Source organism: Parathielavia appendiculata (genome assembly GCF_033297405.1).
Source record: "Parathielavia appendiculata strain CBS 731.68 unplaced genomic scaffold N657scaffold_2, whole genome shotgun sequence".
NCBI lineage: Eukaryota > Fungi > Ascomycota > Sordariomycetes > Sordariales > Chaetomiaceae > Parathielavia > Parathielavia appendiculata.
In genome coordinates, this window is record NW_026944221.1 from 3,701,612 (window position 1) to 3,725,975 (window position 24,364).

The 24,364-nt window shown below is 56.8% G+C and overlaps 9 protein-coding genes across 9 annotated transcripts; 7 read left to right on the forward strand and 2 right to left on the reverse strand.

The window, feature by feature from the left end:
• The first annotated feature begins 422 nt into the window (after positions 1–422).
• On the forward strand, positions 423–1,327 carry N657DRAFT_238136 (uncharacterized protein). Its single transcript, XM_062786365.1, has one exon. The coding sequence runs from the start codon at positions 669–671 to the stop codon at positions 1,170–1,172; it is 504 nt and encodes a 167-aa protein (XP_062651777.1). The 5' UTR covers positions 423–668; the 3' UTR covers positions 1,173–1,327.
• On the forward strand, positions 1,164–3,761 carry N657DRAFT_238124 (uncharacterized protein). Its single transcript, XM_062786364.1, has one exon. It carries the CDS (start codon positions 1,484–1,486, stop codon positions 3,527–3,529), a length of 2,046 nt encoding a protein of 681 aa, XP_062651778.1. The 5' UTR covers positions 1,164–1,483; the 3' UTR covers positions 3,530–3,761.
• A 436-nt stretch (positions 3,762–4,197) lies between these two features.
• Positions 4,198–4,468, reverse strand: N657DRAFT_542166 (uncharacterized protein; the record flags this gene model as incomplete). Its single annotated transcript, XM_062787830.1, is given in 2 exon segments — positions 4,198–4,340; positions 4,354–4,468. Coding segments are annotated over 2 exon segments (258 nt in total), but the record flags the coding sequence as incomplete, so codon positions are not given.
• Positions 4,469–5,400: 932 nt separating this feature from the next.
• Positions 5,401–6,241, forward strand: N657DRAFT_642085 (uncharacterized protein). Its single transcript, XM_062792271.1, has 3 exons — positions 5,401–5,431; positions 5,517–5,687; positions 5,752–6,241. The coding sequence occupies exons 1-3, from the start codon at positions 5,420–5,422 to the stop codon at positions 6,106–6,108; spliced, it is 540 nt and encodes a 179-aa protein (XP_062651780.1). The 5' UTR covers positions 5,401–5,419; the 3' UTR covers positions 6,109–6,241.
• A 2,295-nt stretch (positions 6,242–8,536) lies between these two features.
• Positions 8,537–12,265, forward strand: N657DRAFT_642089 (uncharacterized protein). The gene has a single exon (XM_062792272.1). The coding sequence runs from the start codon at positions 8,837–8,839 to the stop codon at positions 11,795–11,797; it is 2,961 nt and encodes a 986-aa protein (XP_062651781.1). The 5' UTR covers positions 8,537–8,836; the 3' UTR covers positions 11,798–12,265.
• Positions 12,266–14,350: 2,085 nt separating this feature from the next.
• Positions 14,351–15,246, forward strand: N657DRAFT_642091 (CFEM-domain-containing protein). Its single transcript, XM_062792273.1, has 2 exons — positions 14,351–14,650; positions 14,717–15,246. Exons 1-2 carry the CDS (start codon positions 14,431–14,433, stop codon positions 15,049–15,051), a joined length of 555 nt encoding a protein of 184 aa, XP_062651782.1. The 5' UTR covers positions 14,351–14,430; the 3' UTR covers positions 15,052–15,246.
• Positions 15,247–15,453: 207 nt separating this feature from the next.
• On the reverse strand, positions 15,454–17,478 carry N657DRAFT_642092 (ATP-NAD kinase). Its single transcript, XM_062792274.1, has one exon. The coding sequence runs from the start codon at positions 17,351–17,353 to the stop codon at positions 15,875–15,877; it is 1,479 nt and encodes a 492-aa protein (XP_062651783.1). The 5' UTR covers positions 17,354–17,478; the 3' UTR covers positions 15,454–15,874.
• Positions 17,479–18,174: 696 nt separating this feature from the next.
• N657DRAFT_565096 (acyltransferase-domain-containing protein) lies at positions 18,175–19,566 on the forward strand (the record flags this gene model as incomplete). The annotated part of the gene is made up of 4 exons (XM_062788334.1): positions 18,175–18,314; positions 18,385–18,628; positions 18,689–19,137; positions 19,188–19,566. 4 exons carry the CDS (start codon positions 18,175–18,177, stop codon positions 19,564–19,566), a joined length of 1,212 nt encoding a protein of 403 aa, XP_062651784.1.
• Positions 19,567–21,169: 1,603 nt separating this feature from the next.
• N657DRAFT_654083 (MFS general substrate transporter) lies at positions 21,170–23,819 on the forward strand (the record flags this gene model as incomplete). Its single annotated transcript, XM_062794473.1, has 10 exons — positions 21,170–21,363; positions 21,491–21,631; positions 21,724–21,954; positions 22,265–22,355; positions 22,390–22,590; positions 22,641–22,738; positions 22,795–22,874; positions 22,931–23,187; positions 23,267–23,512; positions 23,787–23,819. The coding sequence occupies 10 exons, from the start codon at positions 21,170–21,172 to the stop codon at positions 23,817–23,819; spliced, it is 1,572 nt and encodes a 523-aa protein (XP_062651785.1).
• Between the last annotated feature and the right edge of the window lie 545 nt (positions 23,820–24,364).

The window sequence follows — 24,364 nt, forward strand, 5'->3', positions numbered from 1 at the left end:
GCCGCAGTAACCTTCACCACCAACTCTTGCTCCGCAGAGGAGACGCCAGGTGAAGCCGCCAGCCAAAACCGGGGGAAAATCCGGGGAGGCTAAGACCATACGGGGCTCTTTGAGCGAAAAAGTTCGGCCGTAACGCAAGGCATGAACCAAATGGAAAGGCCGTGCAATCGACAACATTACATATGGATTGGCTCGTGTCCCATGATGGCGTCCAGTGTCCCGACCTTCGACCTGGAAGTTCGGGGAATCGCTCGAGGTTTGTCCTTTCCAACAAACCTCGGTAGGACCGACTGCCAGGCGCTGCGGTCTTTGCCTTCCGTTGGTTCTTCATTCGACACTCGATCTCGCCTCCAAATATAACGCGCAATTGCAGCCACAGCCCGTGGAACATTGTGGTTTTTTCATTCCACTGCCTCGGAGCATCCCGACCGAGTGCTCCACACGGAACGCAACTGAGGGACTACACCACGAAGTTCCCATCCTCCGCCGTCGCCCTAATTTGAGACCGGCACGAGAACCGGAGTCAGAGAGCCGGTGTAGCTGCGAGTCCTTGGTTTGGTCAGCCGGCACAAGTGATATATTCCAGGACTGCCATCTGGCGTCATGCGCCGTTGCCTCTCGCGACAATCTCGCCGTTCACAGGCGCAAGAGAACATTTTGAATCGGCCATGAGCCATAACGAAAACAGCAACACAAAACCCAGGAACGGCTTACACGCGGTTAAGTACTCCAAGTCTGGCGATCGACCACCCCACCACGGCACGCATCAGCCGGGTAACCCCAATTCCACGACGTTAGGGGCACCGCCTCACTGCACTCACTTCCTGTGGCGGTTCAATTTCCTTCTGTCTTTACTCGGCTCCCAAGCGGTCGGGACGACCTATCATCTTGACCCGAGATCGTCTGCAGCCAGGGCGGAGTTGAGCAGAGGGGAGGACGAATTACTAGAGTGTCACAGGAGAAGCGCATTCTGCCAGCGACCCGTCAACCACTTGCTTAGTTCACCGGTTGAAGACCAGGGGATTGCGAGAGGGACGCGAAACCGACCCATACGTGGAAGGCTTCCAGAAAGGGGCAGTGTCCAGGTCGGCCTCTCCGAGACTCCATCGCCAACCCCGTCAATCGGCCCCCGGGTCTCGAAACAGACCACAGGAAACAGCCGCCGCCTTTGACAATTGTCACCACCATTGTCATTGCATAGGGAAGGTTCAAAATAGGAGAGGAAGCTTCCTGCCTGATCAACCTCGACAAACACATCCGACTGGGAGCGCCATTCGAACGAGGCGGCTGGAGGGCGCTCCAGAGGTGGCCGTGCCCTGCGGGAACCGATCGGTTAAAGGTACCTGAGGGGCTGCATCCACTGTGGTGCAGCACCCAGCGCACCGGAACACGCCCCGCGGACAGCTGGCGGGGCACCCGACTTTACCCCCGTCCCGGCGCAGCAACCCCTTGCAGATGAGGAAAAAAATCGCTTGGGAACAGAATGGAGTTTCTCACAGGATATGCAGCCGCCAAGGCCCCCTACCTCACTTATGAAGTCGAGGGCTCTCACAAATCCCGCTCCAAGCCGGCTCGCTCCAATTCAACGTCTGGGACGGCGACAACGAGGAAGCGATCGCGTGTTCCAGGACACGCCAGGACGAACAGTGCGAGCACAACCAGTAGTGGCGGGCGCACTGAGCCCCAGGTACCACCGTACAACAGCAACAGTCCCGGGCTGCAGCAGCCATCGGGCGGCGCTGACGCCAGCGGAGTCGTCGTCGAGTCAGCTGGCGCCGTAGTGGCGTCGAGCCCGGAAGACTGTGCGGATCCAATTCCCGGGCACAATCACCCTAGCCCGTCGCGGCGTCGCAACTCGCACAGGGAGCGGGAGCGGATGTCGTCACTGCGATACTTTCAGGACAAGCAGCTGCCAGCCACACCTCGACTCAACACCCAGGACGCCAGCGCGAAATACCTTAGTGCTGGTAGCCATTCCGAGCCGGCTTCGGCCCGCACGCCAGCCTCTGCGAGTGCTGCTCCTGCGGCCGCGTTGAGTAACCCCGGCTCTGTCGTCGCCGCCGTTGCCTTTCCCGATCGCCGCATGCCTCAGCACCCCGCCATGTTTCAGTATGCAGAAGCAGGAACGGGCAGGACGCCAGGAGGCGGCGGGCTCCGGGCCGAAAGCGTATCGAGCGTGTCGGGAGCCACCACCACGAGCAGCCGTACAATGCAGTCGAGCGATCATGCATCGGATTTGGTGCACCAACACCGGCCGTTCGTCGTCCGCAACGGACGTACGTACCTTGCGGATCCAACCTTACCATACCCATTACCCGTCGACCTAGAAGAGTTGCATCGCCAGAGTTTGCAGACGATGCTCCTGATGCAGCTGAACGGGCGCCCGATCTGCGCGCCCGCCTTCGCCCACAAGCCGCCGCCCCGGATACTAGAAGTCGGGTGCGGAACTGGCTTTTGGAGCCTGATGTGCTACAAGCACTACGAGACCCGAGGCTTGCACAAGGACATCTCTTTTACCGGAATCGACATTGTAGCCCTCCCTCCTAACTCAACGGCGGGCGGCGGCCCATCAGGCCATTCGCGACCGGACAAGGACATGAATTGGCGCTTTGTGCAACACGACGTGCGCAAATTACCCTTTCCCTTCCCCGACGGCAGCTTCGATTTTGTCATGGTCAAGAACATGAGCCTTGCCACGTCCATGGCAGCGCAACAATCACTCATTGAAGAATACATCCGCCTCCTCACCCCGGGCGGCACCATCGAGATCTGGGAAACGGACCACATGCTGCGCATGCTCCGCCCTCACGTCCCGGAAGGCACAACCACCTCGGGCCCAGCCGAGCAAGATGGGTTTCCCTCTTCCACCACTCCAAACGCCAACGACATGCACGACACTAAACAAGACAAACCCGACGCGGCCGTCGCCGCCAATACCGAACTAGGTGGTGCCTACATCATGACGCCCAACACGCCCCTCAGCACGCCCCTCAACAACTTTTTAGTGGAGTACAACGCCTGGGTGTCGCGCGCCCTCGAGGCCCGCGCGCTGTGCACCATGCCCTGCACCGCCATAGGCCCGCTCCTGATCCAGGAGGCCGAGGTGCTGACGGGCGTGGGGTCGCGGCGGCTTGCGGTGCCGCTGACCGAGATTCGGTGGGAGAAGGAAGGGGTCGGCGGCGTAGTCACCAAGGACGGGAAGAGTTATATTGAGACCAAGGCTCGTAAGGGTGGTGTTGTAGGGGCTGCCGGGGGTGCCGGGGGAGGTGGGGGAGGAGGTAGTGGTGAAGGTGTTAGAGGGGCAGCTGGGGGATTGGACGCTGCTGCTGCTGCGCTCAGGAGGACGGCGCTGATGATTGTTGTGGGCAAGATACAGAGCTTGGAGCCTGTGCTCAGAGAGGCGAGCGGGAAGAGCCAGGATGAGTGGGATGCGTGGGTGGGGAAGATGATGAACGATTTAGTGAGGGAGAATGGGACGAGCTGGGGGGAGTGTCTGGAGGTTGGGGCTTGGTGGGCGAGGAAGAGGTGATTTGTAAAGTCGGGGTTGGGAGCGGTGGCTGGTCGCATCTTGCTCCTGATGTGATGAGTGCAGGGTGCGGGATTAGTTCGTTCCGCCATTTGAGCGTCGTTTCAACGACGGCGGTTGCTTGTTATGTGCCTATATATAACGATGTATGCGCTGTTGTACATGTACGTAGGTCGTGTTCGGCCTACGCGCCGTCATATCTCTTCCTCAGCGTCCGGTATCGTTTGAGGTAGTACCTGGATACATGGGTGTGGTCAGTTTCTTGAGCAGCAACGGGTGATGAGCGAGAAGAGAGATCTGGTCTGAATGCGATGGGCGCCAATCGTGTATATGAAGCGCAAATGATGCACGTATATCCATCCCCATACAACATGGCCCCTACATTCGGAACGGGCGTATGTTATGGATTCTGATAGCTTCTGTGGCGCAGAACGCGCATCATTTTGGTATTGGTCCCTGAAGTCCCGTGGTGTGTCATGCGGTTGGGCGAGACGAATGATACGATCTCACTGCCAACAGAACAAGGAGAAATGCAGCTTACAGAGCCTCTATCTCTGTCAAGTTGGGTCAAATCGAGTCAGCTTCAGTGCATTTATCGCGGCATGAGATGCCCCTCTATGAACATCTCTCTCCTCTTCAACGACGCTCTTGCAGTCTGGGACAACAGTACCTTTCCGCACAAAATCGGCGCGAGCGATGCCTTTTCTGATCTCGCCTTCGTCCGTTAGGCCTGCCTTGGCCATGAAGGCGCGATGGAGTCGTGGCCTGAAGTAATCGTAGCCTTGAGGATAATCTCGACCGAGGTACAGGAGCTCTGTGTGCGTGACTGTGCGTTAGTGAGGTAAAGTTAACCATGGCAGGAGGCAGAGAAATGGACGAAGACTTGCGTTTGTAGATGGCAATAACTTGCCTCCTCAGTTCCGGGTTGGGCGCCCGGGGCATTGTAAGTAATTTGGTGGAAGAATATTTATTTGTTTATTATGTTTCGTTCATGGTCTTCGAATGCGCTACAGCTGGCCTGAGGAACACGGCGATTGTGACTCGGGGTGGAGGTGAGCCGATTCAAGTGACGACATCACAGGTCGGCTTATCTTACCTTATCGAGGCCAGCTCACTGTGGGCTGACAATTGTACGTCTCGGAGCACAGCACCGCGAACATACTCACAGTTCTATCAAGAATCTCATTTCTACAGCCTTTTTACCCAAAATGACCTACCTCATAGCCTTCAGCCGCCTTCTAGCAACAAGACCATACTGCAAGGCCTCCGTTGACACGACCCGGCAACCGTCCGGCAGGACAGGGAAGGGCCCCACATCAGCCACGCTCCCACCTTTGCCGAAAGCCCGAGCCGATGTCAACATCCGTCTACCGACGTCGAGTCTGGGGAGGTTGCTAGACAATACCTAAGTGACCTCCGCACTCATGATTAACGGTTGATGTGGCATCTGATCAGCCGTGTTGTATAAGGATATCGTCTTTGCTTTCTCTCTCCACACCGTCACCCCCGGCTATGTCCTTGCTTCTCCCGGCCCGGCGCCCGGCCATGACCCTCGCGGGGAGGGCATGCCGTCACGTAACATATACACACCCGTTTCCCCTTCGCCGCGCATTTTCCGCCTCTACAGTTGGCGCAGATTCCAGCGAAGCCGCGCACGAGCATGCCGGGCAGAGGAATGACCCCTTCCCACCGCCGCCATCCCGCTGGATCGCCGACCTGCGCGCGCGCATCGGCAAGTGTCTGGTATTCGGCTGCAACGCCCAGCAGATCTCGCAGGCGGCGGAGGTTTTGCGCGCCATAGCGACCGAGTGGAAGGAGCTGCTGGCTGGGAGCGAGGGATTCCTGACCGGCGGGCGGAGGGGGCTGGACAGGCAGCAGATTGCTTGGGGCGAGATGGACTCTTTTGTAAGGCGCATTTCGAATGATCCCTAATACATAATTGCGAATTGTTGCTGTGGGCTAACATGTCGGCAATCTACCGTGTGCCTAGCAACACGTGAACAATGTCAACTACTACCGCTACGCCGAGTCGGCAAGGGTGAACTGGATCACCAACTTTGCTGTCCACGTTGACCCGGGGCATCACCGGCAGTGGCGGGAGCTGATGACGCCCCGGTCGACAGGGCTGATCATGCGGAGTCTGAAGGCGGATTTCAAGTTCGTATGTAGTGCACGACATTCCTCAGGCTGCAGCAGCAGCAGAGAAACTGACTACGAATCCCCAGCCCATGGTCTACCCGGACAGGATCTCAGTCTACCACAAGCTGCGGGCGAGGTCTGAACGGAATCCGGCCCCAAGCTCTTTCTACCTGGACTGCATCGTGCTGTCGCACCGGCACCGGAGGATCGCATGCCGCTTGCAGGAGGACATTGTGCTTTACGACTACAAGAAGGCCGGAAAGACGAGCATGCCCGACTTCATGCTGGACATGTTTGAGAAGACGTGGGAGCTTCAGCAGCAAGAGATGCTTCGGGCGCGAATGCGGATTTTCGAGCTGCATGGGGCAGTCGTGCAGCTGGAGGCTGAAACGTGGAACAGGCCGGACGCTGTCGAGGACATGGGAGCGGCAAAGGCGACATGAAGAGTTACCGTATCTCTGATCCGAGACCTGTCTGTTTTGCGAGTAGACGACCTGTGCCTCTGGGCCAGTGATAGGATAGAGTGCCTTTCTAACTGCAAAGACTCGAGGAGGGGAGTTGCCCTTTCATCCAGCGCCTTGAAGATACTCCAGCATCCTGCCGCTAGTATGCCTATTGTGGGACCTAGAAATATCGCAGGCCGAGTTCATCTTACGCCGGGTCGGCTGGCCCTGAGCGAGTCCCGGAACCAGGGCTCTCGGTTCGGAGCCGCGTCATTGAAACCGCCCTGCCATGCCGTGGCCGGCCTCGGGCTTTCACCCTTTCCGCAAGCGTTTGGCAGTATGTTGCATTCTCCACAAAATGTCACCGTGGAGGTAATGCCATGGTGAAGACGCGATGAAGCGGTCCAGGCCAGGCTCTGATGACTTTGTGGTCTTGGCTGACCGACTCCTGGGCATGGATGGGAGAGGCATCTCCGGGTGGCTGGGGACTGTGTTCAGCCGTTCCAATTTGATGGTGGTAACGGTTGAATGTGACGCCGCGCTTGGGTTGGAACTCTTAAGCTACCGTGGATAGAAACCCGGATGGCTGACGACCCCTCCTGAGGTTGAAGCATGCGATCACCCTCAAAAAGCCAAGTCGCTCTGACAGTTATGGTAGAACGACTGGGAAAGCAGCATGCCTCAGTCACGCAGAAGAAACATTCAACTCGGCGATGCCTGGCTCGCAGACAAGCATTGGGCTCGGTCGGTTTCGGCGCTTCGCGGCGGCAATGAAGAAATTGGCTCGAACAGTTGTGAAGGATCATGCCATTCCCGCTCCAGCCCCACATGAGAACGGTCGGATCCAATCACGGCGGGCGAAATTGCAAGCGTCAGGCCCTTCTGTATTGAAACGTTTGGCCAAGAGATGATCGCCCGCTGGCAAGCCGGCGGGCGCTGCAGGATTTGCGGGGCGAACAACCGCGTTCTCTTCTTTCTCTGGCTACCATGGAGGAGTCAGCAAATACTGGCCATGCAGAGACGCTGCCGTGCCCAGCCCGCCAGCATTGTTTGTTCTGGGTCGTGCGTAAGGATAGCATCTGCGCTTGGTCGCGAAGGGAAGGTGGTCATGGACGACTACCGGTATGAGTGGGTCAAGACGGCGGTCTGGCCAATCCGGACGGCCGGGTCTTGTGCAAATGCCGGCGATCAATGTCCAGTTGATCAATGTCGGCTGGTCAGATGCACGATTCCTGCTGTCATGGTTCCTGTCGTCATGAGCTTCCCGTGTACCGAGTGGGTGTTGGAGAAGAAAAGGTTTCCGCGAGATGTTATGATCAGGAAGCGTGGAACAGATAACAATTAACGTTATACCGTCTTACACACCGCACATGACATTGGCAACATTCAAAAATCGAAGACTGTAAATGTACACGTGTATACTTTGATGCTGTGATTTTATCGAGTTTAAGCAGTGATCGACACGGTCGAGTGGGAGCCGCCTCCCCACATCCTCCCGTTTTTACTTCATACGCTGCTGCCGCACGCTTCCGTATTTACCGCTAGTTTGGCGTAATTGTATGCCGGGTGAGCATGACGATGCGTTGCGTGAACGGGAGAGTAACTATCTGCCCTGCAGCTGGAGGAGAGGATTCCTGGCTTGTCTGCTGCTTCGTTCCACTCGGTCTTGGTGAAGGGCCGGAGATTGGAATAAAGGTATTGGAACCGAGCTTGTTGGCTTGAGCCAAAACCTACCCGTGGGTGCCCTGAGTGGAGAGATGAGACCGAGACGCTCAAAGGGGGAATTATACCTCCAGGAACCGGTCCATCGATTCGTCTCCTCTGGAAGGCCTGTGCCAGAGCAATACGAAGAAGATGGGATTGAAGACCAGCAGGGAGGTAATGTAAGGCAATCCACTGGTAACTTCAAACAGTTGGACTCAGTCTGGTTTCTGCAAGCCCAAGCCTGTGATTTTAAGATAATGTGAATAAGAACCAGAAGGCTGGTCCTTGACACTGGAGACATCGGGATTGCGGAGGTGTATGGGTTTGTTGGCCGACTGGACGTGTCCTCCGCAGGATGTCCTCAAGACTCGAAGAATGGTGGGAGCCGAAAAATCTGCAGAGAGCAACAGTTGAGGGAAATGCTGAGTGCTAATACTTTGAAAAAATGGAGAGTTGCTTGTTTTGGCCTGACTCATCTGCGACTGCCGTTTGGCCGTGTACCCTTGTCAACTTGCACAGTGCGGGGCTGGGCTCGCCTGATCGCGGGACGGCGCAACCCCTGATTGCCACGACGCTGGAGCGGCGTGAACAATACATCCGTACTCACTTCAGTGTTGATCCACAGTCCCACAAATGCTGCGTACTGTGCTCCCGCAGACGGTAACGTTAAACTCCTAAGCCGCCAAACCCCAAAAATCCGCTTTTCTCCTTTAAACACCAATCTGCATCTAATCCCTGAATCCGTACACCCTAGAATCTCTATCGCATTTTCTAGGCCGCCCCAGCGACAACGGCGGCTCTCAATTCTCCCGCCACGTCGAAATTTAATCGGGTGCCATTCGGATCGGCTGCCTCCTATCGAACCGTTCAACTCCCGGGCTGCCAGTCGAGGAGGAATAGGTTGTGGTCGCCGGTACCTGGGGAATCCAATTCTGCGTCTCCCATCTCACCCGCCCCGCTCTCATCCTCGACCCCGTGCTGGGCTGGCTCAGAACAAGCTTCTGGGTCGGGTCAGCGGATGCGCATGCCTCGCGCATCAAATTCAACCAAGCGACAGCAGGGAGCAAGCAATCAGCGCGACACCCGCCATGAGAATGGCCTGGTAGGCCCGGGCAAGCGCGTCATCAAGCGAAAGAGCCAAACCCAGCTTGATGACGGCCCCAAGCCCGCCGTCGACAGCGCCTCCGTCCCGCCCGTCCCGCTCGTGCCCCCGATTTCGAATGGTTTCCCCGCGCTCCCCGAGGACATGCCCCCCGAGCACAGGGCGACCGAGCTGCTGCGGCGCGGCTCGCTAGGCACCTACTCCGAGTCCTCTTCGACCGATTCGCAGGCCGCGCCTCCGTCCACCCATGCCGTTGCCGAAGAATTCCACCGTCGGATCGATGTCAATGATGCGAAGAATACCAATGTCCACCGCGACCCAGGCCCTTTGGACCTTGCCATCACCGTCCTACGGTCCTGTCCCCTCGCTGACACCATTGCCATCTTGATCATCCTCATGCAGCTGTCGCCTGCCGTGCTAGCCACCATCTACATGCTGTTTACCGTCCTGACTTTCGTCCCTCCCGTGACCACCAGCTCGGGCCTCAGCATCACCGAGATTTTTGACGGTAGCCAGGGCACGCCCTCCCTGTGGACGCTGGTGTGGATGGATGGCATCATGCTGCTTATTTGGTTGTTTCTTTGGGCTCCGATGCAGCAGTTCATACTGGATCTCGCCCAGGTCGTCATCTCTTTCACGCTTGGCGGCGGAGGCACTTCGAGGCAGGGAACGACGCCCAACATCATGCTGTGCGTTGGTATCGTCGGAGTGTCGCATTGGTCCCAGCGGCTCAATGGCCTGTCTCGTCTAAGCTCCTTTTTTGGTGGTTCGAACTGCTTGTTCATCTGCGACACGGACCCAAATGCACGGATGTTCGACAAGAAGGGTCCTTACGGATGGGTTAGGAGCGTTTTGGCTATCCACATTCTGACTCAGGGTCTCGTTCGATACATTCGGGAATGGTACTTGCGAAGGGAAAGACGGGACTTGCAATCACAAGCCCTGCTTGATCCAGAGTCGGGCAAGTCGGTGTCCTTACCGGCCGAGGGCTGCTCTGACGTTGCTCTCCTGGCGGCCGACAGCGATGCTCACTTACAGACCAGCGCCGCCCATCTCTCGGGCAAGAAGAGGCGAAAGCAAAGCGCCCAGGTCAGGATAAAGCAACCTCTTTGGGCGGCTCTCGCCAGCACCAAGATTGTCATGGTCAAGGAATACGAGCTGTCGCACGCAGCAAGCGAATCAGCCGGATCGAACGCGACCGATATACACAATCTCGGCAATGCACCTTTCAATACCCAACCCGAGCAAATTTGGATCTGCTACGTCGGCTGCGACGAGGTTTGCTTCAGTACCAGCCACTTTCCGGATGTTGGTGACGATGACCACCCCCAGGAGGTCAGCAAATCGGGTATTGATGTTTCCAAGCCATTTTACGTCAGGGTGAACAACGCCATTTGGCAGCCAACACGCATCATTCCGATCGAGAACCCGGAGGAGGAGAATTACCGAGGCACGCGTTGGACCGGCGACATATATGGCCTGACCCCTCTTTCCAACTACGAATGCGAATTTGTCAGCACGCGGACGGGCGAGGTCATCTTCTCCACGAGCGTCAGAACTGTTCCAGCCAAGAGGAAAGACGCAGAAGCGGCTCCCAAGGCGGCAAGCAACTCGCGGTCGCATGCGCGGCACGACTCTCCGGCGACGACGCTGCGAGCATCGATTGCGGCTGCCGAGATCAAGCTGGCGGATGAGAAGGCCCGCCTCAAGGCTGTGCGGAAGGACAACAACCGGAAACTGAACGCCGCGCGGAAGGAGATTGAGAAGCTCACATCAGCCGTCCAATCCGCCGGGGGCGACGACGAGAAACTGCGGCAAAAGATCGCACAGAACAAGATCCAGGAGAAGCGGGCTGAGGACTCCACGTGCGAACTGGAGGTACAGCTGAAGGAGCTCGAGGTGGTACCAGAGGATCTGCTCAACAATCATCGCGCTAAGCATACCGAGTGGACTTCGGAGAAAGCAAAGTTCGACCAGGCCCACGCAACGTTCAAGAGCTTCAAGGCCTCAATTGACAAGCAGATCAAAGCGCTGGACGAGGAAAAGGCCAGCCTGCAGGCGAAGAGAAACAAGATTGCCGCCCGCATCGCCAAGGTCGACGATGAGCACGCCCGCATTACGGACGCGAACGCGCGGGGACTGAACGAGGCCGAGCGGCGCCGCCAGGAGCGCGCTAACCTCACGGCTGAACTCGCTAGGGCGGAGCAGAACCTTAGAGATCGAATCCAAAATATGCGTGCGGCTAACGCTGCCAAGCAGGCGCAGGTCCACGCTATGGCTGCCCATCTGCAAGAGTACTTGGCCACCTTCCAGGACGAGACGGCATACGACATGGCGCCCCAAGCAAACCCCTACGCGACCGCAGGACCTTGGGCGGCGCCTGCCTCCCAGTTCAGCGCCCAATCTGCTTGGCCCCCTGTGTCGATGCCCGCCCAAGTCACTCCTCTCATGGCCCCTTCCCAACTCTCCGCTTTCTCGACCCCGCTACAGCTGGGTACCCCGCCGCCACCGCACCGCACCAGAGGCCGTTCCTCCTCGATGCTGAGCAACATCTCGGGCTTCACGCAGTCGACGGACGAGGACGAGCATGACAGCGGCAGCCTAAATAACGCGAGCGCAGCCGTAGGGGCGTCGGCAGGCGGCGGCGGCGGCTACCATCAGCATAGCGGTGGCCACGGCGGCGGCAGCGACAGCGCCCAGGGAACTCCCGCCGGAACGGCGACGCTGCGTGGGCCCCCGCCCAGTTTCAACCTCGAGGGCGGGCCTGCGTCCTGCGGGTCAGGATCGTCGTCGGGCTTTGGGTCTGCCGGATCTGGCCGTAGTAGCGTGCGGTCGGGCAGCGGCAGCGGCGCGAGTCTTGGCGAGGCAGCGAGCCCGGTTTGATAGGGCCCTGGGGGCGAGGTCGTTGGGCTGTTGAGGCTGTGACAGGTCTTGACATTGACGTCCATCGGTCTCCAATCTGACTTCTGCTGTCTGTCTGTCTGTCTGTCTGACTGTCTGTGCTTAGCCTGGCTCGCCTGAGCTGGTGTTGCGCTGTGGTCTGGCCGGGTTGAATCCCTTTTGTTGTCCTGAGCGTTGGCGGAAGCAAGCGTGTCTCCCTGGCCGTCTGTGCCGAGCGAGTCTATACCTGCATTGGGTTTTTGTATAGCCTTGGACAAATGCTAAAAGTTGTTGGCTTGCCCTTTTTTCCCTTGACTTGATGTCGACTTTGATTTGCTTTTGATGTGGTCCGTCTACGCCTTTACCCTGGCAATGCCCTTTCCCACTCACTGGATGTCATGCTCATTCATCTTGCGGTCGGTGATGCTTAGTACCTTGGACACGCTTGTCACCCGTGAGTGCTCCAACCTGCCTGCATTTTGGCAATACAAGCGGAAGAAATGGACTCAAGGCTTTACAAACATGCCTATGATGGTTCTCCTCTACGTCGTGACTTGGCAATGCTCCGACGGAAGAAAGTTCTCGTAGCTCGTGTATATCAGTGAAATCCTCACGTGCTGGGCGGAACGCACTGCGGCAAAGTTACATCCTCCTCTCAAACAACCGAGAGCTGTGGACTGCGATACGTTTCGGACTGTAAGGTCCCTTGTTGAGGGATTTGTTCATCCATGTCTACATGACGCTTGTTGTCCAGGTATCTCTTCCTCATTCACACCTGCACACAAATCAGTCAGGACCTTCTGTCACCGGTTTCGTCAAATTACAACACGGACAAGGCTTGGCTTTCGGTTTCTGCTATGACTGCTCTATGTTTGTTCGTTAACACGCCTGCCTTGTACATGAAAACTGGGGCAACAAGTCTTGAATTGTAACACAGAGCTGTGGACGGTGGCCACCACATGAAAGCCTGCAAACAACGTCCCCTTCGAGCCCTGTGGTAACAAGACACGGCCATGGGAGGATGAATATCCCAGTCTAGTCCTGGTTACACGATGGGTGAGCAGTATATGCTCACGCTTGAACAGGCTGACTCGACTGACCGTCCTGCTCTGTGAAACGACGCAAGGACAAGTCCTTGGTGCCCATCTACAGATAGCCGATACACCTTCCACGTCGAGAAGTTGGGCCTGTCCAAGGGTGTCACAGGTTCCGCTTTGTTCTGCCGCGGAGACTGACACCCTGCCCTCCATCCCTACTTTCACTACGTGCCCCAGGCATATAAGGGCGAGTTCAGAGACAGATTCCAACACAAATAAGCCCGCCAGCGGTCTAATGTCATTACATGACGCCGTTAGAAGCCCTTCACGTGACCTCAAGGCTGACTGTTCGATTCAGTATACCCACTTGAAACAACCGCTTGAATCAAAACAAAATAAACAAGACCCAAAAAAGAAAAAAATTGGAAACGGACAAAAACAAAAGGTGCAGCTCGAAACGTTTGAAAAGTAAAGATTTCCTTTACCAAAAGTTTGCCGATGCTCCAAATTCTGTTTCCTTCTCTCGTTCTCTCCCTCACGTTCTCTCCTTCCATCCACCACCTCCTTCCTCCATGCCAACCCTAACATCAACACCACCGGTGTGAGAGGACGGGTCTGGGAAGGAGCAACTCACTCCTCGCCTGCATGTTCGCAGGTCCTGCTCCACTCGTCTTGTTAGTGAGGCCCAAAATGATGTATGTAAGAATCATCCTCTCGACTACCCCTTTTTAACACATTAGTCAGTCGAGTACATCACTTGGAGCAGCACCGAGCACGCAGTTGCCTGGACTCTAAGTCCCATGAGGACCGAACCGGCGTCTTCCCGAGTCATATGCTTCTGGGCGCATCTCTTGGCCTCGGCTTCGTCTAAAGGATGTAATGTACGGCCTGCAAAGCGATCGACGTCCCGTCAGTGACACCTCTCGAGGCCCAACCCAAACGGGAGGCATGCATAAACACCAACATGGAGATTTTTCCCCGTGGACATGATGCGCTATACGGACATGCCCGGGACACCGAATATTTAGTTGAGTAGGGTTTGGGAGGCAACTTCTCGGGGAACACACAGGTTGTCTCGGACGACCCAACCTCATCAGGGTGCTGAGGCCGAGGTTTCCCTGTTGAACGTTCATGTGCAACATCCCAACGTCCCAAGTTCGATACCTACAACTTCCTGAAAGATGCCTCGCGGCACAGAATCCGGGCCACTGTATCCAGGATGTATCCAGGAACAGGAGACTGTGCCCATCAGACTCCCCAGCAGACCCTGCGTGCTCCAATCCCACAAAACGACGCGAAGGCAGGCAGTTCCAGCAGTCCTGCGTCCCTTCCCGAAACTCATATCAAATCTGGAATGCACGGCACCCATCCGAAGAGTTGGGCCAGTCCACTTGATTTGTCTGGGAGGGTAACGCTAACCCTCGCTTCCAAGTCGAGCAGGAAGCACAGCATCATCGTATAAATGACCCTCTGTCTTCTCCTGTTGACTCCTTCTCTCCCTCTCCTCACCAACACACTCGTTCAGTGACCAGACCAACCATAAGACAATCGTTGTTTCGCCCGCCCCTCCCTCCAAAACCGACGAACACAACCATCACGATGAAGTACACCACTGCCGTCCTCGCCCTCGCCACTGCCGCGAAGGCTCAGGACCTCAGCGTCTTCCCTCCGTGCGCCATCCCCTGCATCGCCCAGGCAGTCAGCACGTCGACCACTTGCTTCCTCCTCGACTTCGCCTGTGTCTGCCGCAACATGGATGCCGTGAAAGCGTCTGCCACCTCATGCGTGATCGAAAAATGCGGCGCTGACGTCGCCCTGAGTAAGTACCGGTTCCCACCCTCCCCTTCCACAGTCATCTTGTCATGCTAACACGCCGAAAAAACAGATCAAGTCCTCCCCGCCACCGAGAAGTTCTGCTCCCAAGTCCTCGGCCCGGCCGCCTCCTCCACCTCCTCTTCCGTCTCCTCCTCTACCACATCCTCCAGCAGCACCTCTTCAGCCGCGTCCACCTCCACCGACGCCTCAAAGCCCAACTCGAGCAGCTCCGCCGACTCTTCGCTTGCCAAGCCCACGCCTACCGGTGGCAGCAGCAATTCGACTTCGTCAACCGCCTCGTCCAAGCCCACTTCGTCAGCGCACACTGCCGGCGCGGCGACGGTTCACGGGGCCGTGGTGGGGACCTTCGGGATGCTGATTCTGGGTTTCGCTGCGGCTCTCTGAATGTTTTGCTCGCTTTACCAAATGTATGAGGGGTTGGTGGAAGGCGGTATAATGAGTCTTGCTGTTGCAAAAACGCCTGGGAAAGATGCATTCATAGGAGTTGGGTACGGGGGAAATCTTGGTTGGTCAGATGACTGACTGTCTGCTTGACCCTGAAAGGGATGGAGTTGAGGAAGAGAGCCATATGATAAGACTGTGATGTATGTAGTACTTACGTTACGCGGTAGATGTGTATGATAGCTTACCTTACCTGAAGAGAGCTGTTGCTCAGGGTCGAGTCCGCGCTCTTGGCTGCGGCACAACTGGCGTCCGGCATATCTGATTGACTCTTTGCTCGGGTTTGCTGTTGAGCTCAAGTAGCAACACCGCCTGGATGAGCTTTGAACGCCTCCTGTATCCATTTTCCGTTATTGCGGCATCTGCGCTCACCACTCATCTCGAAAGCCACTGAGAGCAGCTGACGTTACCATGGGCCAACCTAAAGATTTTCAAGGACTGGAGTACCAGTGATCCAAACGGTCAGGTCAGTCACCCCGGTTCGAGAAAGAAAACAGGAACTGAGCGAAGATTCACTTGTATCTCTGCGCCAATTCTCAACTGCCATGTCATGTTGTCGTCGCTGCATCCTTCAGCAGCAGGTCATTCTCCGAGGGGGCACGGAAACGGCACTCACTGCCGCTGGTCAGACCAGCAGACCGTCCAGCAGCCTCATCATTAGCAGTTTTATTGCAGGGTATCAAACTCTTCCATGTCTTCGATCCAGCACTATTCCAAAACATCCAAGCCGTCCCCATGCATGTGCCGACTCGTAAATGGAGCTGCCCTACAGCTCCTCCACGGGCTCCCCAAAGGGATAGTTAAACTTCAGCAACCCGTTCAGCCCACCCACCCACGAATCGTCGTCCTCAGCAATACCCCCCGGATCCCCGCCCTTTGTCGACGAAGCGCGGATCACGCACGGCACGCCGCCACGCCATCCGTCAACTCCCTTCTCTAATCGCTCCCCCTCGACCCTCACCTCCATGCCAATGGTCACCCCGACCCGCCTCTTACCGTCGATGCTGACGGGCAGCTCCCGCCCCCTGTTGCGCTTGCTCAGCTTGAGCACGACCTTGGTGTGCAGCGGCAGGACGAGCGGGCGGAAGCTGAGGCTACGCGGACTGATGGGCGTGATGAGGAGGGACTTGACGAGCGGGTGGACGATGGAGCCGCCCGCGCTGAGCGAGTAAGCGGTCGAGCCCGTGGGCGTGCTGATGAGGATGCCATCGGCGACCGCCTCGGTCAGGAAGTGGCCGTTGACGTAGATGTCGATGATGGCCAGGTGCGGGTGGGAGCCGCGGTCGATCGAGACCTCGTTGATGGCGTGCAGGTAGGGGGGTTTCATAAGGTTGGAGACGGGCGGGCCGAGGTCGGGCTCCGCAGTCGAGGTGGGGAGGAGTTGCTCGTTGATGTTCCGGCCCTGGCTGTCGTAGATGCCTACCCGGAGCCGGTTCCGGAGCAGGATCTTGGAGGTCCGGCTGAGACCCATGCATTGCCCGTTGCCGCGGACGCTGTCCCAGGCCGAGAGCGGGAGGAAGTCGTTGTTATCGCCCGACAGCTGCGCACCTGCTACGGCCGCGCGAGTGTGCGGGTCGACGAGGTCTTCGACGGTCACGGAGCAGCCGCTCATGTAGCATTCCCTCCAGGCCCGCTTGTACTCGCCAAACTTCCACTCCCCCAGAAAGCCGAGGGTCCCCATGCTGAAGGACAGGATCGGGGGTACGCTGTTGTGCATCGAGAACAGACTCGCTGCCCGGAGGATGGTGCCGTCCCCGCCCATGGTGGTGACTAGGTCGATCTTTTTGGCGAAGAGCGTCGGCGCCTGGATCGGGTCGGTCGTGTAGACCGGAAAGGTCAGCGTTTCGTGAATGTCATTGGCGATATGGCTCTCGAAGACAAGGTTGAGTCCCGGATAGTTGTTGTAAATATGTTTTGCAAACTCAATCGCTTTGATGGTGACTCGAGGCGCGCTCAGCTTGGGCATAAGCAGGATGTTCCGCGGCGGCTGCGGCCACTGTAGCGAGAGCAGCGACGATGTTTTTGTCTGCTGGTAATGAGGCACGGTCCGGTCGGGGAGGGTCGCAGCATCGAGAATCTTCCTATGGACGGCTGATACAGAAAGGAAGCGGAAACCTCCAGCTACTCCTCGTCTTCTAAGGTAGAGACAGCTGCGCCCGAGAGCGGCCATGGTGGAGTTGTTCATGGCCAAGGAGGCGGAAAGACGACAGTGGCGATCTCGAGCCGGAAATGACAAGCCTGGCATGCCGACATGGCGGTAATTGCAGCCTTTCTCTGCAACTAGTTACACAGCGTATTGGATGCGTTCTGCGAGGTCGAACGTGGAAGTTCCAGGTCAGTTTGTGTCTTGCAATCAGCTCGAGAAGCTCAAGAGTCCATGGCGGCTTTTTGGTGATGGGAAAGCTCCAACCACCTGGGCGGTGGAGCTGTGAGAGCCGAAGATATCCACAGGGCGGATCTTCGAGCCAATGGGAACACATGGAATTGGAGCGCTGACGGCCTTATCCACAGCAAGGGTGCATCAACTGGCTTGGTGCTTGCCATGAGCCGACATCGACGTGCATCTCTTCGGCTCCCGTCAGCTTCTCTGACAGGAAAAGCAGTGAACTAGCTGTGTATTTACTCCTTGGTCTCTCTTTTCTGTCTCGACGACTCACTCTCGATGCGCTCGCCAGGAGCTGTGCCACACACACTGTTGGGCCGCTTTTTGTTCCACAATTGCACAGTTGGTGTCAGTCTGCGACGTGCGGTCTCTGTTGGTCCGCCATACTGTGTGTGGTAGGCGTCCCGGAATTGGCGGATGACCCTGCAGCACCAGCTCACCTTGCGCCTGCGACCGCGGCTGCCTGCCTTGCGGTCAACCTCGCCGAACATATACAAAACTCCTATTCACGACCGTCTGATTAAGACGCTCCCGCTCCCCGAATTCCCACGCCGGAGGTTCTCGATCTCTTCTCGTTTCGCGACTCGAACTGGCGGCCCAACCCGCTTCACGGCTTTTCGACCCTTGGAAGTCTTGGCACTGTCGACTGCCGCCGAACTGCGTCATCGCGCGCCTAGTCGACAATGGCCGCCGAAGCGGGCAAGTTGGCCACCGCGGTGCCGGCTGCCACGGCCCACCCTTCCGGCCGCGAGAAACACGGCAGGCTGGTGCAGGTGCTCCGGGCCGTCTCCTTTGCCCTCTATTTCTCCGTCTGTGCCGTTGGGTATGCAACCCCATTATGTTGCTATCCCAGGCACTCGGCGAAAGGCTGACACTTGATACTTGGATGACAGTATCCACGCGACCCAGCTCATCGGCGCACCCCTCTACTGGATTAATCGCGAGCTCTACTATGCCTACATGTCCCTCACCAAGCGGTCTTTCGGGGTGATGATTACCACCATGACCCAGTGGTGGGGTCCGACTACAATACGCATTAGCGGGGATGCCTCGGTGGCCGGCCAGATCCGGAAGACGGAAGATGGCCTCGTGGAGTTTCTGTTCCCAGAGCGCATGATCATGATCGCCAACCATCAGGTACATACAATTTCAGGATACGGCTAGGCGGTTGTCTCGTTTGGGCTGACATGGTTGCAGATATACACGGACTGGCTGTACTTGTGGTGGGTCGGCTATGCGAATGTGCCCAAAATGCACGGCTCGCTCTACATCATCCTGAAGGAGTCGCTCAAGTATATTCCCATAGTGGGGCCCGGCATGATGTTCTACGGCTTCATATTCATGTCTCGGAAAATGGCCGTCGACCAGCCGCGGCTGGCTCACAGGCTGACCAAGCTGAAGACGAAGCACACGGCGCCTGACGGGAAGAAGTACCTCGACCCCATGTGGCTTCTCCTGTTTCCGGAGGGGACGAATGCCTCTGCAAACGGCAGGAAGAAGTCTTCAACGTGGGCGGCCAAGGTTGGCGTGAAGGACCCAGAACATGTGCTGCTCCCGCGAAGCACAGGCATATACTACTGCCTTAACGAGCTGAAGGGCACGCTTGACTACGTTTACGACTGCACTGTTGCCTACGAGGGAGTTGGGTATGCTTCCCCCTGGATCCTGCAACCCCATCTGCTAACAAGTCATACAGCCGAGGCAAATTTGGCGAGACGATCTTCACCCTCTCGAGCACTTACATCCGGGGACAGCCGCCAAAATCGGTCAATTTCTACTGGCGCCGATTCCGTATAGCCGACATCCCGTTGGACAACCAGGAGGAGTTCGATGTCTGGCTTCGAGAGCGATGGTACGAAAAAGACGCTTTCATGGAGCAGTACCTATCGACCGGTCGCTTCCCGGAGAGCCCTGCCAATCCCCTCAACAAGGGGCAGGAGGGGTTCCTCGAGACCGAAGTGCGAACTCGGTATCCCTGGGAAATTCTCCAGATATTTAGCGTGCTTGGCGCCTTTGGTTTGCTTCTTAACTTGCTCCTCAAAACCTGGAACCGGTTTCTTTCAGTGTTTGTTTGAGCTCTGGCGTTTCGGAACGAGATACCCCTTTCAGTTCCGCAACTCTCCTCTCAACACATGGAGTACGACTGCATACACAAACGTGCACACTTATGGCGGTTCATGAGCATTGGCGTTTCACATTTGGCATCAGGACTAGTGTGCTAGACTGGGTCTTGGAACGGTATTCGGGCAGTTCCGACTAACAAATCCTACTTCCTTTGCATATGATACCTTGGTTTGGCGTATGAATGGGGGAAAGTATGATTGACGTGCGGTTGGCGCGGAGTCTGAGGTTGGGATCTTAGTTCATCCTTATTAGCATTGTCGTTTCGAAGCAGTACCTCTCTTATGCCGACCACCGCTTATAGACAAGAAAATTTCGAGTCTCGACCAAGGTTCAGCCCCCTGGAGTCGAGAATACGTACAGCAAAGCTGTGCAGCAACACAGGTGCACTCCGGGTCACGACCAGCACCAACTCGAAAACGGCTCTGGCCGGCCGGATCGATACCGGAATCTCGGGCAAAGGAAGTCCGGCCCGGAGTGATGGCTGCCGGACCTCGGACATGTTCCCGATGTCAGATACTGCTTGGCACGAAACGACGCCGAAAGAGACATTCTCCAAAGGGGCATATGACATCGTGCAGCTGCCGGGAACCAATCGGGTACCAGGCCATCCTCGTGGATTTCCATTTACCCATGGACCGGCGCCGGGTCCATGCAGCTTGTCGCCTCGTGTATGCATGTGCATAGAGATTGGGATTTTTGGCACCCAGGCTACCAGGCACATTTCGGACCTTTCTTGAACGTCTTCTCCTGACCAGCTCGGGACTCGGGGCACCTCTGGCGGTCAGAGATGCCCCACCTGCCTTCGGCCGCTTTTCATTCTCCGGAATGCACCAACAGCTTACGGGCCTCGGACTTCTACACATCTTTATTGTTGATTGGTATCTCTGCGCTTCTCTCTGGTCTTGTATCCAGATGCAGGTCTGGAGCGGTGTACTGTGTAAGGGTAAGTAAGCTCTGGGACCCTCCACGGCAGTCTGAGCCTGGACTGCGACTTACACGCTCCTTATTTCCGGGCGATCTCCGCCAACAGTGTTTGCTGAAGCCGAGAACAGATTCAACGACGGTATCCCATTGATACTCCTTCCCTTATCTTCATAACGTCACAGATTGAACAGCCAAACGCCTTTCCCCCTCTCGGCTTCGAACACAGATCGAGACCAAGAAACAGAAGTGCCGGGGAGCGATCCCAGCCAGGAATGGTGTCCAGACCCACAGCACCGATCCCACCGGAGGGCCATCGGAGCCCACGGTGCCGGCGCTACGGGCCGTCATCGGACAGGAATGACGCTGAGCCGGGTTCACCATGGGGGATGGGACCTTCCAGAATCGCCATAACTCGTTAGTGAAAGCCTTATTCAACAGCAGGGGCTGATCGTGGATCGAAGTGTCAAAACGAGTGAAGTCCAGGCCATGCTCATAAATAAGCGGCCATGCTCCAGTGTGTATGTCTGCGCCGGGCTGCCATGCACAGCATCGTTACCATTAGGTCGAGCACGAAGGTAGCCGCGACGTTCAGCATCGAATGCTTCTCAACTCTGTCGATGCACCCACACGATGGAAAAGACCAAGCCTTGTAAAGAGGCCGAGAAGGCCTGCCCGGCCTCGCTGTCGACCAGCAGCACTAGCAGGAACGAGATCGTGTTACCCCTGACAGATATTGACCAACATCAGCCGTCCACCGCCGCACCGGATGAAGCTCTAACCATAGTCTCCTTTGAACCCAACGACCCAGCCAACCCTCACAACTGGTCAACTGTGCGTTACCTGTCCTTTCTCTTTCCTTCTTTCCTCCTGGAGCACACACACGCCTAACCCGTCTTCTTTCCAGAAAACTAAGTCCTTCATCTTCCTCACCGCATTTATCTCTACGACAAGTACGACCTTCTTCTCGACTCTCCCCTCCAACTTCTCCCCGCCACTTCCGGTTTCCTTCCACGTCCCGGACCCAACAGGCCCGCAGCGCGTCCTGCCCGCTTCCTTGTTCCTCGCCGGTTTTGTATTTGGACCGCTGCTATGGTGAGTGGCCCCGGGCAGAACATGCCCTCCCAGCTTCCCCCAGCATAATACAGTTTGATGACTTACGATGATGTTGTACACGGTCATAATAGGGCACCTCTAAGCGAATCCCCCCTCGTAGGACGTTGGCGCGTCCTGGCCACGGGTGCTGCGCTGTTTGTGCTGTTCTCGGTGGGCCAGGCGGTCGTGCAGGACTGGGCCGCGTTTCTGGCGCTGCGGTTCCTGGCCGGAATGGCTGGGAGCCCGCCCATCAGTGTGTTTGGCGGGGTCATCGCGGACTTGTATGATGGAGAGGTGGGGAGGGGGCGGGTTATTATGATCTGGTGAGTACTCTATCTTGTTCGCTGCTGGCTGTCTACCAGGGAGTTCGGACTGGCTGTGGATCTGGGGAGTGGGTGCTGGGATTGTTTTGTTTGAGGAGAAAGGGGGTCCGGGGAATGTTGCTTCTAGGTCGTTGAGGAGGGATGATGCGTTGTACTGTTCAGGGGCAGGATCCTAGAGGAGTTCCTTTGGGCTGACAGGCCGGCCTTCTCTGTTTCTCTGGCGTGTACTGGAAGGGGACGAGGAGAAGAAGGAAGAAGCGGAAGCTGAACGTGCGGGTGCCCCAGGCAGGTCGCTGACGATCAATTCCAGGTCGGCCATGTGCTTCATTGGCCCCTTGGGCGCCCCTATCATGTCAGGTTTTCTCAGCCCCAAGCTGGGCTGGCGGGCTGTTTTCTGGCGAGTCTGCCTCGTATAGATTACCTTTGCCCTGCGAGCTGTTGCTGACCTTTCCTCCCTCAAGGATTGCGCTATCTCTACCCGTGACCTCGCTTCTTGGTGTGTTGTTAATGCCCGAGACGCTGGCCTCGGCGATTCTGAGGAGAAAAGCAGTCAAGTTGAATAAGGGGAACCTGGACATTGGCAAGCGGTTCGTGGCTGAGACCGAGCTGAAGCAGGAGAGCGCTTGGGACGCCTACGTGAGTGATCCCACCAAGAGAAAAAGACATAGGACGACTGACTGGATAAGAAAACCACCCTGTCGAGGCCGTGGCGCCTGCTTCTTGGGGAGATGGTCGTGTCTCTGTCCTGCGCATATATGGGCTTTGTCTACGCCGTATTTTACATGTAGGCCGCTCCCGCCCATGTAGTGACCTGTGAACGGTAGTAGCTAACGCCAGCAGGCTAATCCAGATCTTCCCACGTGTCTTTCAAGGTGTGTACGGGTTTAGCCCAGGAATGTCCGGTATACTTTTCACCATCAGTCAGTCCACCTGTTTCACATTTTTCCTCGCCACTGGGATGCTGACACAGACAAAGCGGGACTTGGCACCCTCATCGGTTGTTTCATTTTCTTCTGGTACGATGGCTTCGCCCCGCGCCTCAGCGTAAAACATCCCACGAAACGCGAAGAATACCTCCGCCTTCCCCTGGTCTGCACAGGCGGACCACTCTTCGTCGTCTCCATGCTGTGGCTGGGTTGGTCGGCGCGGCCGGACATACACTGGCTCGTGCCCCTGTCATCAACCATTTCCTACGGACTGGCATCCCACCTGATCTACGTGGGCATCATCAACGTATGCTACCCTACAAATACATCTGACATCAATTGTGCAACACCCAACCGAGTAGCATTGCTAACATACACCTCGGCAGTACGTCACAGACGCATACGGCGTCTACTCAGCCTCGGCGCTCGCCGCCATGAGCATGACTCGGAGCGCGGCGGGCGCCGTGCTGCCGCTGGCCATCGAGGACATGGTGGACGCGTTGGGCATCGCATGGTCCTGCACCGTGCTGGCAGGCGTCAGTGCCGGCTTGGCGCTGGTCCCGTTTGGGTTCATTGCCTACGGCGAGCGGATCCGTGCCGCGAGCCGGTTCAGCGCGGCACTGAAGCCTGGGGTGAGGCACGATGGAGGAGGGCTGGCGAGGGTGACGAGCTTGTCTGCGGTGTGAAGGGGAGGTGCGTGTACGGGGTAGGATGGGGTTGGAGGAGAGTGTGAAACAGGGAGTGGGGATGGGTGGTACCCAGGGAGGACCTGGTTGTGGTGTTTTCTTGACGGCAGAGGACGGGATGGGCGAAGCAAGGGCTGGGCTTGGTGCTCTTACAACGTGTACTGGATTACAACCCAGCCCAAGTTAGTTTGTTAGTGTAGCATTAGCAGGTGCTGCTTAGACAAGAGTAGAGAACATGAACCACAGAAAGTAAGAGAACGATTAAGAATAATAAGACAAAATGATCAAATAAGATAAACAGATGGGAAGGAAGAAAGAAGAAAAGAAAGATGGAAGAAAGACAAAAAAAAGTATAACCATCGAGGATGATTATGACGCTGAGAAATGGGAAAGAAAGAAAGAGCCGGACAGGTTACCTGGTGAGGTAGTCTCCAACTCTCACCTCGAGACCTTTCCGCGAAGCAGGGAATCTTAAAAGGGGCCACCATCTTGCTCCACGGCTTGAGAGGTACGATGCTGAAAGAGCAGCTGGACCAGACGGCATAACAATCGCCATGTTTCCCCAACGAATAGGCGAGACGAGAGCGGTGCAGCACGCCACGAACGCACTGAGCCCAGACTGAGGTCAGATCGATCAAACTCCAATCACCTTTGACTGGACGAGGTCGCAGCCATGCGGATTCTCCTAAAGGAGTAAAGGTTAGGTTGTAATGCACCTCAGGTCTGCAGAATGTTGAAAGAAGCTGCAGGATGCATATCGCTCGGTATATGCATTGGCAATCGCGACCTGCAATGTAT